This window comes from Marmota marmota, unplaced genomic scaffold (genome assembly GCF_001458135.2).
Source record: "Marmota marmota marmota unplaced genomic scaffold, marMar, whole genome shotgun sequence".
Lineage (NCBI taxonomy): Eukaryota > Metazoa > Chordata > Mammalia > Rodentia > Sciuridae > Marmota > Marmota marmota.
Window position 1 is genome coordinate 8338019 of NW_026000093.1, and position 18765 is coordinate 8356783.

Genomic DNA, 18765 nt, shown 5'->3' on the forward strand with positions numbered 1-18765 from the left:
AAAATGTTTTCAGTAAAGCAGTAAGACTGAATTTTCAATTCTGAAACAAACACTGTTCCCTAGAGCAGAGTTAAAAAAAATATTGCAAATTGGCTCTTAATTCAAATTGAATGCATTTACTACATTGGAAAATAGGCTTATTCAATGTAGATAAAAGAAATGATTGTTGATGAGAAATGTGCAGAGTAAAACAATAAAATCAGTTTAATATGATAAAAAAGGGCTGGGGTTGTGGCTCAGAGTAGATCGCTTGCCTAGAATGCATGAGGCACTGGGTTCGATCCTCAGCACCACATAAAATATTGTGTCCACCTATAACTAAAAAATAAATATAAAAAAATAATAAGAAAATGACACGTATGCAATTCATAAGACAATGAACAACAATTCAGCTTTACTTTTATTTTCATATTGTTTACTAGATATTTTACACGTATCATAAATATACACTTGTAATACAAAAATCTATACAAAACCCAAGTACTTTAACATCTACAAAAGGGAGATACTGCATTTGATTTTGGATACTTTTCTGTTTAAATACTATTTAAAATCGACCTTCAAGGAGACAGCAAATCAAAAGCCATTAACTACTTAGAGAGCTTTCTGTTCACATAAATTCTTCATTCAAGTAAGTATATTTTATTGAAACAATAAGCCATCTGACTGGTACAAAGTCAAAATGCAAGAACTACAGTGTTGAGCCAAAGCAGAGTTTTATTTCCACTTTCCTCAGCCTAGAATCAGCTTCTAAAACAAAATGCAGAACACAACAATGATTTTCATCCTTGTACTATTTAATGTCATGTTATAGGGCTGACAATGCACCCTATATTGTATATTTACAGGATCTTGTCAAAAATATAATAAATACTAAAGGTAACAAGTAGAAATTATATTTTCCCTAATTTCTTTCTATTCAATTTGAAAAACAGTACGTCTCTTTCGTTGTGCTTGGCAACTGGACATCATACCCGAAGGAAAAATTCAAACATCCCATGGATAAGATATTACATAATTTGGTTATAATTTCAGTTCAACAGTCATCAATCATAAAGAACTTAAAGTAGTGTTCCTTACCATAGCATTTCCATGACTTAAAAAGTAAATTATTGAGGCACAAAAACATTGCATGACTTGCCTGAAGTCATGAAAGAAATGAGGAACAGATTTTAAAACTTTTCCTTTCTAACTTAAGCAATTGTACAAAAACCTATAGCTTATACCCTGTCTTAAAATTATCTCAGTCAAACACATAAAGAAATTAGGTGCATTATTCAGGAATGTTTACTTAATCTAAACTTCTGTAATTAAAAACTTAACTTTCAAGAACCCATACATTTATCATAAATCATTAAGAAGTTACAAATGGAATACAATCATTTTCTGAATTATTAGGCATGTAACAAGTTACTAATTAAATTTGACACAACCGATTGCAAAAAATTTGACAATTTAAATACACAAGTTCTAAGAAAGATGCTTATCAACATGATTTTTTAAAAATACTAATTACAGGATCTATAAAATTTAGAAGACAGTACCATAGACACAAGCATATTAATATAGATAAATTAAATCAACTTCTAGTTGACCTTTTGTTTTTTATGAAAACGTTCTAACAAAGCACTCATAATGTTTCCTGGAATTCTTTGGTGCTTATCAATCAAAGCTTGAACAGCATTCTTCGTCTATTAAGAAAACAAAAGAAAAGTCATTATTATTTAAGTTCTCTATGTAGTTTATATTGTAAAGATTTTTATGACTACTACTTTCAAGAAGTACTCCTTAATTTGGCCCCCATCTCCTACCATAATGAATGATTTCCTTCTCGGTACACAAATATCTTATTTCTTATCTGTATTTATTAAGCCTTGAATTATAGTTGTTGTCTAGTTGGCTATTTTCTGCACTAGACTGTAAGCTCCATAAGATATATCTTAGTATTTCTCCACAGAAATGCCTTGCACATAGTATGAGCAAATGTATAACAATGAATCCTACCATTATGTAAAATTATAATGCACCAATAAAAATATGGAAAAATGGCTTGCATACAGAAAACACTAAAATGAATTGAAGAAAAAGTTACAAGAAAGAAAGTAAGAAGAAATCTTCTAGTAGGCAAATACAAGATTTAATCCTCTCTAGCCACTAATAAACTCTAGCATATTTTTCTTCCATCACCATACATAACCCAAAATATTAAGCAATGAAACAGGAAAACAAAGAATGAGCATGAGCTGATACACTTTAGTTCAATGCCTCAATTTCTAGACAGTTTAACAGGAATTTTAATTAAGTCATTGCAATGGAAAAGCCAATTAGCATATATCAAGAACTCTTCTCAAGCTGTGCTTTAGAAATTTCAACAATTTTTATTTTTAAATCAGTTTATGGTTCTTTAAAACCTTTATTTATATATGTTAATAGTGCATGAATACACACACACTTTTTAGTTTTATAATCTAATCTTTAAACCAATAAATCCTAACCCAAAGATGTATTTCTAAAATAGCTCTCCAAACCAGTTTTCGCATCTGTAAAATGAGAACTACTTCATTCAGTTTAACAAGGCTAAATGAACTTATAATGATGTTTTCAGGTACTTGGCAGAATGACTGACAGGCAGATTTTATTTCATGAATCATATTTCTAAAATTTTATCCCTCAGGAAATACTAGATCTTTTAAAGCTATAATGATAGTGAAACAAGTCTCTAATATTAAAAAGAGCTAATAAGTGAATAAGAAGAATCAAGTACAAAGTAATTAAAATGTGAGATCATTTGTGATACATATAACCTGAAATGTGAAAAATATTCAGAAGAGCCCACTAGGTGGGTAGCAATCAGGAGACAACACACGAGCAGGAAAGCATGAGGATCTAAGACATGGGAAATCACCAGTTTAAGGAATGGCAAGTCAATCTGTTCAAATGGTTGGAGTCTGAGGTGTGTGTTCAGAAGCTAGATATAAGGTTTAAAATTAGGTTCCAATTAAATCATGAAGGGAGTTTAAATTACTATAAATTGAAGTGTCAAAGAAAGATTTGGGGGTAAAGAAATATCAGGGCTATCCATTAAGAAAATACAACTCTTGCAAAGATAACCATCGATACCTTTCTGATACTACATCAAATGGACATGCTTTTAATCTTCATTTTACTTGCCCTCTAAATTACCACTGTCTTCCCTTTCTTATAATGCTTTTGCTTCTGGAACCTCACACTTTCCTGGTTTTCTGATCTCTCTTGGGCTATTCCCTTTCAATTTCCTTTTACAGATTCATTCTCCCAAAACCAGTCACTGATTTATTATTCAAAGACTCAGTAATATGATCCATTTCCATAGTTTCAATTACCATCCACTTGCTGAAGATTCCCAAATTTTCACCTTCAATCCTATTAGTTTCAGATTGTTATGTTCAACATGACTTCTCTTGGATGTTTTAAATGTACCTCAGACTCAACATGCTTAATTATTTTAAAATATTTTTTTAGTTGTAGACAGACACAATACCTTTATTTACTTTTTTTAATGTGATGCTGAGGATCAAACCCAGTGCCTCACACATGCGAGGCAGGCGCTCTACCACTGAGCTACAGCCCCAGCCCTCAACATGCTTAATTTTAAGACTAACATTTTTTGTCCTTTCTTGAGTTCCTTCCCTCTGTCAGCAAATGATAATACCATGAATCTGCCCACTTACGCCAAAACTTAAGAGTCACCCTTAATTCCTGATTCTCATTCACAGCAGCCTATCCACTGACAGCACTTGTTAGTTTTATCCCCTGAATAGTACTCAAATCTATCTACTCCTTTCCATTGTCTCCACCTTAGCAATAATTGTACATGTAAATAAATCTGTATTTACATATGGGTGTACATATAATAATGTAGGGAGAGACAAAGAGAAAGAGACACAGAAACAGAACAACAGATTAAGACTGAGAAAACTTTAAGGAAATATTCAAGTGTCCTCTTTGGCATTATTATAGTATATACTAACTTACATTTAGATGGTGTTTAGAAAATGACTTCTCCACAATCAAATGCCTGAAAAGTCTACCGACCATTTCAAAACTGAGTTCTCATTTCTATAAAACATGGATGCTTCCAGGTGTGGCAGTGCACTTCTATAATCTCACCTACTTAGGAGGCTAGGCAGAAAGAAAGCAAGTTTGAAGCCAGCCTGGGCAATTTAGCAAGACTGTCTCAAATAAAATATAAAAAGGACAAATAAAATATAAAAAAGATTGCAGAGCATGGTAGTGCATGCCTGTAATCCCAGTGGCTTGGGAGGCTGAGGCAGGAGGATCTCGAGTTCAAAGCCAGCCTCAGCAAAAGCAAGGCGCTAAGCAACTCAGTGAGACCCTGTCTCTAAATAAAATACTAAATAGGGCTGGGGATGTGGCTCAGTGGTCGAGTGCCCCTGAGTTCAATCCCTGGTACCCTCTCTGCCAACAACAACAAAAAAAAAAGGACTAAGACAGTAGCTCACTGGTAGAGCACCCCTGGGTTCAATCAGCACTATCAAAACAAACAAACAAACAAATAAACTTTAATTTCAACGCTAATCATTTCAAATGTGTGGTAATCTGTTCTGCTAGTTTGTGCTTCCATTACTGGTATTAAAAAGACTGGGAAATCATAAAAAGCATTCACAAAAGGAGAATTTCAATTTTCTTGATTTCAAGAATACTTTAGTTCACTGAAGTTAATTTACATAAAGTGATGCTGTTGCCTAAAGTTTTCAGGACAGGATTTTTTCCTTCTCTCCATTACCTTCTGTTTTGACCATGACAAGTAGTCTGTAAAAAAAAAGTATTCCTACATAGTTCTAACCCCACTTAAATCCAAATGGATAGGCGGGAAGACAATTTAAAAGAACAAGACAGAATTCAATTATATCCTAAAGAATGCATTTGTTAGGGAGCAGCAAAGATATATATTAACAACAATTTGTATGGGGGTAGAAGTAGAATCAAAGGGTTAGGTCTCAGCTCTGGTGTAGCTCTTAGACCATGAAGCTCTTAGAAAAGCATCATTTCAGGATGACAGAAGAGTCATGCTGTGTGGAGAATATGCCCTGACTTTAAAAGTCAGGATTTTACCTTGAGGTCAACAGAGCTAAACTGAATATACTTAATGAACCATTTTAATTACTTAAAGAACAAGAAGGCATAAAATGTATCACTAATGTTACCTTTGTGAATCTTCCTATCAAGCTTTCAGGTGAACAGTCTCATCTAACATAGTATTAATGTTGCTTCAGCTGCATATTCTCTTCTAAGTGACTAACTTGATGAGTCCCAATAAGGCAGGTGTATTAATTTATTCCTTTTCCCCCGCCAGGCCCCTCTTTTCCTGACCATCTTTGTGGGAGGATTTCAGGTCCTACCTCACAGAAGTCTAGCGTCGTGGCTTTGGCAATAAAATACCAGTAGGAATGAATGGGTCACTTCCAAAAAGAATCTTTGAAAACCATCTCATGGTCTATCCCTGACCTTTTCCCTTTACCACACAAATGGCAACATTCTACATGGGGCTTTTCTTTTAGCCTAATCTCAAAACAATGAAGATAGGGGCATGGACAAAGCTATACCTAAAGCCCATCAACATCAACAAGAAGTAAATTTTATCATCATAAGCCTCTAAGATTCTGTTGTTTTTGTTACTGTAGCATGACCTAGCAATGCTGAATGAATATCCAGTTTTTTCATGTATAAAATAGTAATAATTAACCTATAATTTTAACAACTCAGGAGGCTTGGACAAGAAGATATCAAGTGCAAGGCCAGCCTCACCAACTTAGTGAGACCCTGACACAACTAAAACAAAAGGGGGATGGGAAGCTGGGGATGTAGCTTAATGGTAAAGCATTCCTGGGTTCAAACCGAGTTCTAAAATAAAATAAAAATAGTAATAATTAGGGTTGATATGAGGATTAAATTAGACTGTATAAGGATAATAAATAAAATCATCTTTGTAAATAATGTGATCTAATATGTAGAAAATCCTAAAAATCCCACAAAAAGACAAAATAAACAAATTCAACAAAGGTGCAGAATATAGAATCAATACATGAAAATTAGTTGTTTCTCTATACTGACAATGAACAATAAAACAATAGAAACAGAAAATAAAATCCCAATGAACCACAGAAATGAAAAATAATAAAACAGTAGGATCAAAAAATTAAAATATTTAAGAAAAACCTTAACCCAAGAGGAGAAAGATTTGGACACTGAAACTGTAAAACTTGCTAAGACTCAAGTCAAAACAAGCATAAACAATCTAAGTGCCCAACAACAGATAAATGTATAAAGAAAATGGGATAAATATTAGTCAGCCTTAGAGAATGTGAAAATTCAGTCATGTGCTAGAAGACACATAAATCTTGTAAACATTGTGCTCAGTGAAAAAAAAGCTAATTCCAAAAAGACAAAAATTATGATTCCCCTCATATGAAGTATCTAAGGTAGTTAAACTCTAAGAAGCAAAAAGTAGAACAATGATTGTCAGGAACTATGGGGAGGGAGAAATGAGAGGTTTGTGTTCAACAGGTGTAGAATTGGTTTTGCAAAGTGAAAAACTTTTGGAAATCTACTGCTCAACATCCATGTACTTAACAGAACTGAACTGTTAAAATGGTTAAATATGTGTGCTTTCTATCACAATTTAAATTTTTAAAAATAAATCAGACTAATATATGTACCAAAGACTGGTATAAAAGTCATAATCAAAACATTCATCCCATTTAAGTGATTAAACAAATGACATTTATTGCTTTTTTGTAGTTATATACCCTCTAAAAGTATAAGTACAAACGGAATTGTCTTTTTTCATTCTTATTCCCTTGATTACTTTACAATAAGTATTACTGATCATTCTCACCCCTACTGACTTCCATCACACAAATTTACTTATTGCTCCAGTTCCCTTTCAGTTAACTTCAGTTGTTCTCCTTCCTTGGCTTCCTCCTTAAATGTTACATTTCTTGCAAGATGTCTTCAGTCCTCTTCTTTCTTTCTTCAACCTGCATTGCCAAGCTTAAGACTTCCACAACTGCCTAAGAGCAAATGACTTCTAAATCTCCAACACCAATTTTGATTTCCTTACCCTAATTTCAACCTAATATTTCCAAAACCCTAAACACAGATACATATCCATAGATGTCCTGCAGCTGACCATAAATTCTTTCCTTGGCCTCTAGCCATAAATGTCTGTAGCACTACCTCCTCCAACTTCTGCCCACTGTGACAATAAAAAAATGTCTTTAGACATTGCCAACCATCTCCTATGGAAAATCATTACTTCTTGAGAACTATTGACAAAGAACATGATTGCAGAATACATAACTAAATAAGTTATGAAATTTTAAATAATAATTGAAAAAAATCTGTCCTAAGACTAAGGAAGATGAAATAATTTACCTTTTCAGCTAATTCTTCTGCTGTTATCTTTGGATCATATGGAATGGGATCACCTAAATAAGTCCGTAACTTCACTGGAAAACCGCCATACATTGGAGCAAACGGATAACGGAATTTTTCATAAAGCCATCTAAACAGCCCTGTTTAAAGTAAATAAAATCATTTTTACTGATTAAATATTCGAAGCATACAATTGTAAACTTTCAAATTAATTATGCAAGATTCACAGTAAAGTAATAGAAAGTATTACTTCTTAGAATTATAAAATATTTTTTAAAAAGATGAGCTTTTCAATCAATTGTAATAAATGATACCATACTAATGCAATATATTACAAGGGAAAACTGAAGGATGGTGAGGGTATACATTTAAAAAAAAAATCCCTATACTTTCTACTTAATTTTTTTTCAGTAAACCTAAAAATGAAAACATTAAATCTATTAATTTTAAAAAAGAGAGATTTTAAAACTATGGAAATTTGAAAAGACAAACCAAGTACTATTATTGCAAAGCAAAGGGTAAAGACTGCAACCAAAAGATGAAAGTTAAAAAGTGTAAAGACATAAAATAAAGTGATTTACATGAATAAAAAAAAAGAAAAAAATGGGAGTATAAATTAAATTCATGTAAACATGAGATTATAGTACACTGATAAACTATGCAAAGACTGAAACTCACGATTATAAGTTAGAAAAAAAAGCTAATATATCAAAGTAAAGAATTTTTAATGCTATCTGACCAATCTGAAATTTAGCAGAATTAAATAAGGAAGTAATAAAAAGGCAAAAACAAACAGATGGACTAAGTTTAAAAAACAAACAAAAAACAAAAAACAGCATCAAGGGAATCCAAAAAAAGTTAGCCACATGGACTACACAGTTAATAGTTAAGTACTGTATTAAAGTTGAAAATACTGTTTACACCTGTAAATATAAAATACACCATCAAACCTAAAGTTATCATAAAAAAAAAATAGATACTAATTGTTGAGATATTGAGCTTTAAAGTCAAGGAAAATTTTTAAAAGCAGTCAAAAAGGATTTTAAAAACTATTTACAATTAAAGAAACAACCTGTAAAATAATTTCTGGTTTGCCATTTAAATTATGAAGAAATAGGCTGAAAGAACTCCACAACAAATGTCAAGTATCACATCAATCTGCCTTCCCATATTAAATTTGAAAAAAAAAGAAAGAAAAAAAATTTTTAAAGAAAAAAAAATTTTGACTTAAAAAACATGGAATATCAACACAAAATAACATTACATATAAAAGAAACAACAGCAATTTAAAACTCTTCAAAAGAGGACTTTTATGTAGATAGGAATACTTACAATAATAGTGCTAGGGATACAAAATATAGGCAATTGAATACAATATACAAACCATACGGTACAAAACCTTAAGCTAATATAGGGTACAAAATTTCAAAGTAAGAAATAAGACATTGTGAAGAAAAAAAAATTTCCAAATGCTGTCATTCCTATGACTGAAAGCTGCTTTCTATTTCAATAAATTAAAGGTATATTTAAAAAAATCTCATCAATGTAAATAGAAATGGTTAAAAATACTAAAAAAAAAATGTTAAGTGACAAAAGTAAACCAAAGCAAACGACATCTCCTCAGGTTGTTAATCTTACTTCAACGTGTAGCACCATTCACTGTTAAAGCTTTTAACTTCCTCATGGTATACCTATCCCATAGTATATAAATTTATATTGTGTCTCATCACCATGGTATAACATAATAAATTAGATAAAATGCTTTCAAGTTTTAAAGAACTCATTACCGATAAACTTCAAGTTATGTATACAACAGTCTCAGCAAAAATATAATACCTAAGAACTGCCATTACTTAGAATCAGTTATTTAGACTTTATATAGGAAAACACCTAAGCAATCTATCCATTACCTAACATTTAATAATTCAAAAGGATTCCTTACAGTGTTCAAAATTCCAAATATTTTAAATATTACATTATAATTAAAAACCATACGAATCAGAACTTACTTGTTCCTCCAAGTGATCTAAATCCTTCTCGAATATTTTGTGTAAACATAGGAATAATGGGCTAAAGAAAAGAATTTGAATTAAAAAGTAAATAAATAAATCCATTCAATGTGTCCACTGAGTCACTAAGGCTAACTATTGAGGGCCTGTTTGAAATTATCAGAATAAGATTTTAAAAATAATGGTATACTTGACTAGTGTGATTAATCAAACTAAATTCAACTTGGTCATTTGTAAAAATACAAATTGGAAACACTACCCTCCAGTGGCAACATACAATATTTCATTTTATCTATTTTCCTAGTATTCCACATAAATCCTTGAAACTCAAAATAGAAATTACAGTAATCATTTATTTCATTAAATAAATGTATATAATAAATTGGTTTTAGGAGGATACTGAATAGTATGCTCAATGAAGTTATAAGAAAGATTCTAAGGGAAATTTATATAAATTTAAGAGGTTTTGGCAAGATGCTATCATGGAATTAGTAAAACACCACTTTTTGTAAGCTTATTAAATTTAAAATGTTCGACATCAATGAAAAGTAAGCATATAAGATTTGCTGCAAATACAGGAAATGTATGTTAAAGAATTCTTTATATCATTAATTTTAGAGGATTTATGCTCACAAGTTCATGATTTTTATATTTCTATGAATACCAATAAGTGTGACTTTTTATAATGAAAGAATATAATGCCATAAAATAATAAAATATTGTGAAGTATTCTATGGAAGTTATGCCACCACGAATACTAACATATTAAAAACCAAATAAACATTTTAATGTATACACTAATATGCTGAATTAAATGTTTTAGAATGGATAAACTGTATGTGCAGTGGGGGTTCACATTATTTGTAGAACTGGATAGTATATACTGATATATATGCTTTAACCTAATACAGATCTACCTGCCTTAATGAGTAGGGCTTGAGTCTGTGGTATTTAAATAAGCTGATAAACTTACTCAGTTTTGAAAATTATGGACTGAAGGAAAAAAACAGATACAGCTATTTGTATTACCTTACATATAACTAACCAGTCACTAATTGTACCTCTCTTCTTACTGGGAGGAAGGCATCTAATAGACTGCAGGGAAATTGTTTTTCACTGCTGTATCCCTAGCACCTAGAACAGTGCCTGGAATAAATGAGGAGCTAAAGAAAGCCATTGAGGAATTAAACAAGAAATGGACAAACAGAACAGAGAGACAATGCTTCTAATGAATTAATTTGTATTCTGTGAATACAAAGGCCAGTAATAGGCAGCAGCAATCTTAAAATCATTTAGGAAGAGGAAACAAGTCAGATAAGAAAAGCTTCAGTTGAAGAATTTAAAAATTTAATGGAGTTAATTCATAAAGCTAACACACTGAAAAGATAAAGTATATTCAATTATTTTGTAAAAGTAATCAGATTATGTTCTAGGAAATTATTACTAGTTTTCTAAAATAAAATGATGGCTAAAATCCTAATGTTTTAAATAGTTATAAAATGTCTTCAGAGTTGACAGTTTAAAATGCTAAAGAAAGAAAAGACCTTTCAGGTCAGATATACACACTTTGCATCCCTTAACAAGTACTGTTGGACTTACATCTACCAACTGGCATGATCCCAGAAGTCTGTATGCACTTTATAAGGACTATTCAGGATAAACATTACTCCTTAAATACTTAACTCTCTGGAGACTGTACATTTCTAGAACCTACTAAATAAAAGAAAGCCTGGCCTAGTAACTTCAGTACTTCATACTATTGTCTGTGACTGAGGTTTTAAATTTACATTGAAGTTAATATCCTTAAAGCCATAAGCAACAACGTTTTGCAACATGAGCTTGTAGTACATTCAATTCTCCCCTTGAATATACTTTGTAAACAAAGTAGAGTTTGAGATATTTAAATATCTGGTATTATTCAGTTATTCTAAGTAACCTAGAATTGTTTACATATATACGTGTCTCTGTATGTATGTGTATGAACACATGGGTACAAGACAGAATGTGCATTTTTAAAACTATACTTGGGAATAGTCCAGGGTCTTACTTCTGCCACAAAAATGTGAAAACCATTACAAAAGTTACTTACCATATCTAAGCTTCATTTTCCTCATGTATAAAATGGGGGAAAAATAATTATCCTATCTCAAAGGGTAATTTTAACAAAATGTTATCTTGTTTTACATCTGTTACTTATTTTCCAATTAAACACACTAATTCTTCCACTTATCTAAGAAGTTACTTAAAAATTCTTACCAATATCATAATTCTCAAGAATTTACAAAATAAGTGACTTATATTACATATTAAAAGTCTGTTGCTTTCAAATGAACTTTACATATTTTCTACTAATATTTTATGAACTGCATACAATCTAGATTTTTTCCTCTTGACTTGTAAAGAATGTCACAATTAACATTTTATTTTTTATTTTTTACACTGCTTGGGATCAAACCCAGGGCCTCATACATGCTAGTGTTCTACCACTGAGCTACACCCTCAGCCAGTATGTCATAATGTATTTAATTTTAAATGTAGTTAAGCCTGCAACAACAGTCTTTACTCACAGTTTATGATAATTTTTTGAGGCCTATTAAGGGATTTTCCAGATGGGATACTTGTGTCATACATACATTACTGAAAGATTTCCCTCACAGATCTGGAAGACCCCTTCAATCTCAGATGTCCGAAGACTCACTGTGCAATGTAGTCAGAGATGGCAACAGCACCGTTGCCTTGAGTCCTGAACTGTGTGTTCTGCTCTGCTGCTGCCTTGTTGTGACCAGATCCCTTCCATCCCTCCATCTGTCTGTGCCTGAGTCTCCTCATCTGTAACATTGGAATAATTATATACGTCACCTCCTTCCATACAGGAGTACCAGGAAAAAGCCTTTACAAGTGCTACAAAATGTTGGGATGGCACAATATTTATTAAGCTAACAATGTTATTTTGTAAATCCAAAGCATTAAAGATTTATTTGTTTTTAAACTAATAGAAAGTTCTTTCATAAAATTTCTGAAATCTTTATACAAAATCTTAATCAACTGGATTATCTTAATTAACTATCTAGAAACTTATGGATTGGAAAAAGAATTATTTTCTTTGTAACATTTCTTTCAGGCCTTCTTCAAAGCAATATGTTGCTTAAAACTATAAACTTAAGAAAGAAGAATTAGAATTCCATGATGAATTTATGATTTCAACTTGATTTGTATCATCTTTAAACATATGAAGACATATATTTTCAAAATATAAACTTAAAAAGTGAATCATCATTAAGTTTTAGTTTAATTAGCTTTTTAGTTTTTATTATTGCTTTAATATGCATTGCATTGATTTTCCTTAATTTTTGTACAACTTATGTAATCTTTTGTATTCCAAGTTACTTATACAGGCTAGGTTTTTATTTCCTGCATCAGAACTTTAAACATTCTGGAAAATAGTGTTATGTGCTAAAAATTAATTTTCTATATTATTGACATTATTTAACATAAAGTTAAATTCAAAAGGCTATTTTCTACTAGTAGTGTTTAATACTGTCTTATTTAAAAAAGTCAAATCCTATTCTAAATTCAAATACTAATTCTGATTCTAAATTCAAATACTTAAAAGCCTACTCAAAGCTAGTCTCTATACTAAGTATTTGAATATAAAATCCTAGTCCTCAATGAGCTTATAATCTACTGTAAGGAAGTAGTATTTAAATTTTTGTGTTATTTAAATACTTTGGCAAGTACATTCACCCCAAACTAAGATCACACTCATAAAACATTATAGCAGTAATTTCTAGGAATTACATATACAGAAAAGAGCTCAAAGCATTTTATTTCACTGGGAACTTTGCAATTAAGACATAAAAGCATTTATTCTTCTTCAAATATTATTCTTTGGTTACAAAAAAAATGAATCCTTTATAATCTCTTTTTTAATCAACAGTCCATATGTGCAAGATGGGCAATCAAGCTAAGGGTGTATACTGGTCATTTTATGCCACACCAATGGGAACACAAAAAAATCTGAAATGTGAAAGTTATTAGCAGCAGTCTCTAATAGGCCCGGAAAAACAATTAATACCCTATCTAAAGTACTGTTGACTTCTTTTGCTGACAATCTAAAATAAAAATTAACAGAAGCAAAGGAGAAACATTTCATAAGTAATACATAAGTGTTTTCTAAGAATATAATAACAATATGGAGCTCAAAGTGCTAAGGAGTACTTTCCAAAGGCAAAAGAAAAGCACAAAATGGCATTCACATTATTCAGTCTGTTAAGTAGATTAATTTATTGAATCTCAGAGGAATCCTTAATTTTACTGACAAATTCTCATAGGAAATCTTTAATTAGTATCCAAATTAGACCAATATCTGTTTATTATCTTTATAAGAGAGCTGATGAAAAATGATAAAGTCACAGATTATTTCAGTCTGCTTGTAAGAAATGGTCAAAGATAAGATTACCAAACTAACAACCACTCCTGAAATATACCAATTCAGTCACATCAAAAGTACCAAAGGTTTAAAACATACACAGAATTGAACTAATTACACTAGTGGAAAAAAAAAAGCATAATTAAAGGAATGATGAAATTATTTGTACAAAATTACAAATATGATGAAAAGAAGATGGATTTTAAATGTAAAATAAAACCTTGCTGGATATTTGCAAAATTTCAAGAGTCATTTTTTATGTAAGATGGCTTTCTATGCACAAAGAATATTTCTCTACTGACACATTTTAAAATGTTACATATAATAATTTTTAAGCTATGTAATAAAAAGGGGGTATATTCTTATATACTTTGGCTCACTAAGCATTTATTTTAAATTTAACTAAGCTTTAGTTGAATAATTAATTTTACACAACTCACCACTTTTGCATCAATTGCAACCTGAGCAAAGCCTTTTCGATTACCCCATACGATGTTGTAAGTTTCATCACTAAATAGGGCTTCTCGAACTCCACCTGGTGAAATAGCTAACAAGTGACCACTCCTCAGAATTTCAACACATTTTTCTCTTGGTCCGTGTAGAGCACAAAATACATCAAGTAATAAACTAAACCCTGTAAGAAAGATGAGATCTTAAATACATTCTTGTTCAATTCTTCCAAGAGCAAATATCTTCACACATATGAGACTATCTATATTTATATCAGTAACTTTTTTTATTTTCTAAAATTAATAACTGTTAAGGTTAACATAAGATTTATATTATTTATGTAGTAATAGATCTATCTTACTAATAACATAACTACTGATTACTTTCTACTGATCACCTATTATTCTGGCTACTTTACATATTCAAACTCTTAAAACTCACAGCAATCTTGGTAAACAGGGGTTCTTCTGTTTTACAGATGAGGAAATCTGAGCTCAGATATTCCCTAGCACACAGCTAACAAGTGCCAGGAGAGAGATTCCCATTTGAGTATGTCTGTCCCCAAACTCCTTCCATTGCATATCATGCCCAAAACACTCTAAAATATTTATTAGGGCAATCAGAAATAATATCCCACTAGCAATTACAAATCTAATCTCTCATTAACCCTTTAGGGGTTAATGTTAATTCTTTTAAAAATCACTTGAGACAATATGAATCTGACTATGCTTAGCTCTACCCAAACAGGCAAGATTATAATCAAATCTATTGAAATTAAAAGTCAGGTGAGGCTAATCTTACAAATAAATTTTTAAATAATTAATAATAGTGAACATTATTAATAGTTTTTTTAATAAAGTGAAGGTGTTTGATTCAAGAACAACTAATTATGAGTTTTAATATTGCACAGCTTTTCGAATTACAATTATTTATGGATAAAGGACATAATCCTGCCAGCAATTAAATATTTTAATAAAATCTTATGTTGGAACTTTAGAACACTGTTAATATACATGCATCACTTTTTGACACAGAAATAGGAATAGTCCCTATAAATTGTGCAGAATAACCAAATTTCTCATTTAAAGGACTGAAACAAGATTATAAATCATTAAGATTTAAATAATTTCCACCCAATATTACATTAAAAGCTCACTGATTTAACTAGATGCATTCTCCATAATAAAACAAGGAATAAGGGAGGTTTCAAAAATTACAAGACAGAAAATCTCTCTTGTACTAAGAATTCTAATGATTTTATACCTTCAGAAAGCAATGACGGACATAAAGTAAATCAATGTCAAGATGTTACAGGATCAAAAAAGAAGAAAATTATTTGAAAAGCCAATGCTAAAAATATTCACTTTACAAAAAGGGGAAAAAATGGAAGTAACCTAATGTTTGATAAATGAAAAATAGTAAAGTACACATATTAGTCATAACATCAACTGCTCCTTATAAATCAGCAAAATGTTGATGTTTACATGAAAACTTCTCCAGAAAACCCACAAAATTGTTTGTAAAACACAAAAATAGGTAAATTAAAAATGAAGTAAATCAAATAACTGGCTATATTGGAATGGTAAGATTATAATAATGTTCTTTGTTTTCCAATTTCTAAAATTATTAGGTGGCAATATTACTTTTAAATGGAAAATCTTCAGCTTAACTTATATACAAAGTAGAAATGAGTGTTTAGTGATACAATGATACCCAAAGCACTAACATGTTATGAAAAGTACTGAAGTAGATCATTACTTAATTCACTACCAAGTTTGTGTCTGTCTGGTTGATAGATCAGCTTTATTTTTATTAGTTCAGAACAAGCAATCAACATTCCTGACTTGTTTCCAATGATTTAGTAACAGAAAAAAAGATTCATCAAAATTAATTCATTCAAGAATCTTTTTAAAACTCTAGTGTTTGAAACCATTTGGCTAATTAATCTCTTTAAAAAGGCACTAAGACTTTATGAACACATTAAAAAGAATATAGTCTTCAATCTTAGAGTTTAAATCTAGGCAAATTGTGTAATAGGAGACAAAAACACATATATTCTCTAGGGTAGCAAAAATGATGAAGACACCATATATCTTGGCTAATTTTTTTTATAATTTTGATCTGCTATCAAATTGAAAGCTATTAACCCCTAACAGTAAAATTAAACAAAAAAATCAACATCTCATGAAAAAAAAATCATCATACGAAAAATAACTACCTTCTACATCAAAATTTACACTGCTTTTGCAAAAATCAGAATATAAAATTCAATATTTGGCCTTGCTACAGCTCAGTGGCAAGGCACTTGCCTAGCACACACAATGCCCTGGATTTGATTCCCGAGCAACAAAAATTAAAATAAATTTCAAGATTTAAGCCTTACACAGTGGCACATACCTATAGTTCCAGCAACTTGGGAGGCTAAGGCAAGAAGATCACCTAAAAACAGGCGTTTGAGGCCAGAAGGCAAAAGTCTTTTCCAAATGACACTAAAGACTTCAAAGATAGACTGCCATGTAAATGATACTAAAGACCTCAAAGATAGACGGCCATATAATTTAATCATGATGACTAAATATCTTTCTATAATTTTCTACAGTGACAAATTTACCTGGAATTTTAAAGACAAAGTGATCAGCCACTACTCGGCAAGTTCTGCCTTTGTGAATAAAAATTTTAGCCATGAAGTAGTAAAAATCTATGGGAATAGCTCCATGATAAAAAATTATAAGTGCTGGTCCTTCTTTTGGTATTTTTTCCATCCCATGAACTTCATAACCTGTTCAAAAGACAAAATGCAAATACTTAAAATATATTTATTAGTTTATCTGTACTAAAGGATAGTCAATAATTCAAAAGCTTAGTATTCTTAATGGTTCTCTTGCCATTTCCCTTTTTATTCCCTCTTTCCCTTTCCCTTTATTGCTTCCAGTTCTAGAGCCATAAAGTGGGGCAGGATGAGTGTGCACTGGCATGGAGAGGTGGCCCAGAACAAGGGCTGGAGTAATGCAGAGTGAGGGAGGCATCCACAGAGCGGACAGGAGCAGAGCAGAGTCATGACAACACCAATGCTGAAAGAGCCTGGCACAAGGTGATAAGGTTGAGTAGAAAAAGAAGGGGAACCAAGGTTCGGCAAGCACGTAAGTCAGAGCCAGGTGACAAGGTATGAGGGGGTCATTGATGAGTGGGCTGAGGAAGTGTCTGTGTAGAAGGGGTGGCCTGGTGTAGGGCAACATGGCCTGAGCAGATAAAGAAGGGTACTGTGCAGTGTGGTTGGTGACTTGGCCTGGGATGTCTGACTGAAGCAGAGTAAGAGGATATCCAAGAGTGTTAAGAATGGTGGCAATGACAGGAGATAGGTTACACAGAGGGGGATTGATCAAATGAATAAACAGATTAAGTATAAGGGGAGCCAGGGTTCTCACTGATAGGAGATGGGTTAAAAATACAGAAAAGGAGAAAATGAGAATTAGTAACTCTGTAATCACAGAGAGCATCACTAGCTCCCTAATAAGAAAAAGCCAGGTGTCTACAAACTCAACTTTTTGAGTACCATAAAGCTAAAGAAGCAAGTCTTTTAAGAAAGTATGTTTGATAGTTCAGAGCTGTGATTCCAATTTTAAGCTGATTAAAAATTTATACTGGGTTTTAAATTCTAATATTATGTTAAGTTGGAATATTTTTTGAACCTTATATATTCTATAATATTTTTGATCTTATATGATTTTTCCACAGAAGGGAATATGATTGTTTTTATTCATTCACTTAACATTTTTTCCAAGTATTGTTCACTTATTTTCTTTCTAATTTCTTAATTCTAATTCAAGTAATTCAATTACTGAGGTTGTATGAACTTACCAAAAGGATCAACTATACAACTGGAGAAATTTTCTGAGAAATAAAATACTCTATTGAAGGATATTCTATACAGAATATTCCTGAGGTTCTCTCTGGCTTACAGAACATTAAAAAATATGAAATAAATGATCTATTTGCATAACTATTTGCCAAATCACCTAGTTGAAAGCAAATTCAAATAATCAATTAATGAAAAACAATAGTTTGCCACAGTGCCACTAAGCATTAAGTCCCAACATTATTTAATTAAGTCACTTTAAAGCACAGATATGATCATATCATTCTCTTCCCAGAAATTATCAGTGGATTACTACTGCAGTGCAAACTTCTCAAGGCCTTTTAGATCCCAGCAGCTTATTGAGTGACATTAGATGATTCATGTATCAAATGAACTAACTGTAGCTCCCTGAATATACTTTCCCACTTTTGTGCTTCTGTTCCTATGGTTGCTTTAATTGGAGCATCTCATGCCCCCTGTTTCCCTAACTGTACAGCTCAGACTCTACCTAGTCATCAGGTTCTGGGCATTTTATCTCCAAAGACTCAAATCTATCGCCTTCTTTCTCAATATCAGTTTCAAAA

At 31.5% G+C, this 18765-nt stretch overlaps 1 protein-coding gene across 13 annotated transcripts in view; it reads right to left on the bottom strand.

Annotated features, from left to right (window-relative positions):
- Positions 1–382: 382 nt before the first annotated feature.
- Tmem68 (transmembrane protein 68) overlaps positions 383–18765 on the bottom strand; it is a 30133-nt gene continuing 11750 nt past the window's right edge. For 11 of the 13 annotated variants that reach the window (XM_015485797.2, XM_048782907.1, XM_048782906.1 and 8 more), the window contains 5 exons: positions 16937–17104; positions 14316–14509; positions 9447–9507; positions 7438–7577; positions 383–1691 (listed from right to left, as the gene is read on the bottom strand). In XM_015485797.2, coding sequence (XP_015341283.1) covers positions 1587–1691; positions 7438–7577; positions 9447–9507; positions 14316–14509; positions 16937–17104 — 668 coding nt within the window. In that variant the 3' untranslated portion in view covers positions 383–1586. Of the gene's footprint in view, positions 1692–7437; positions 7578–9446; positions 9508–12144; positions 12276–14315; positions 14510–16936; positions 17105–18765 lie in introns of all 13 variants that reach the window. The other 2 variants (XR_001503553.2, XR_007340542.1) reach the window with 2 other exon arrangements.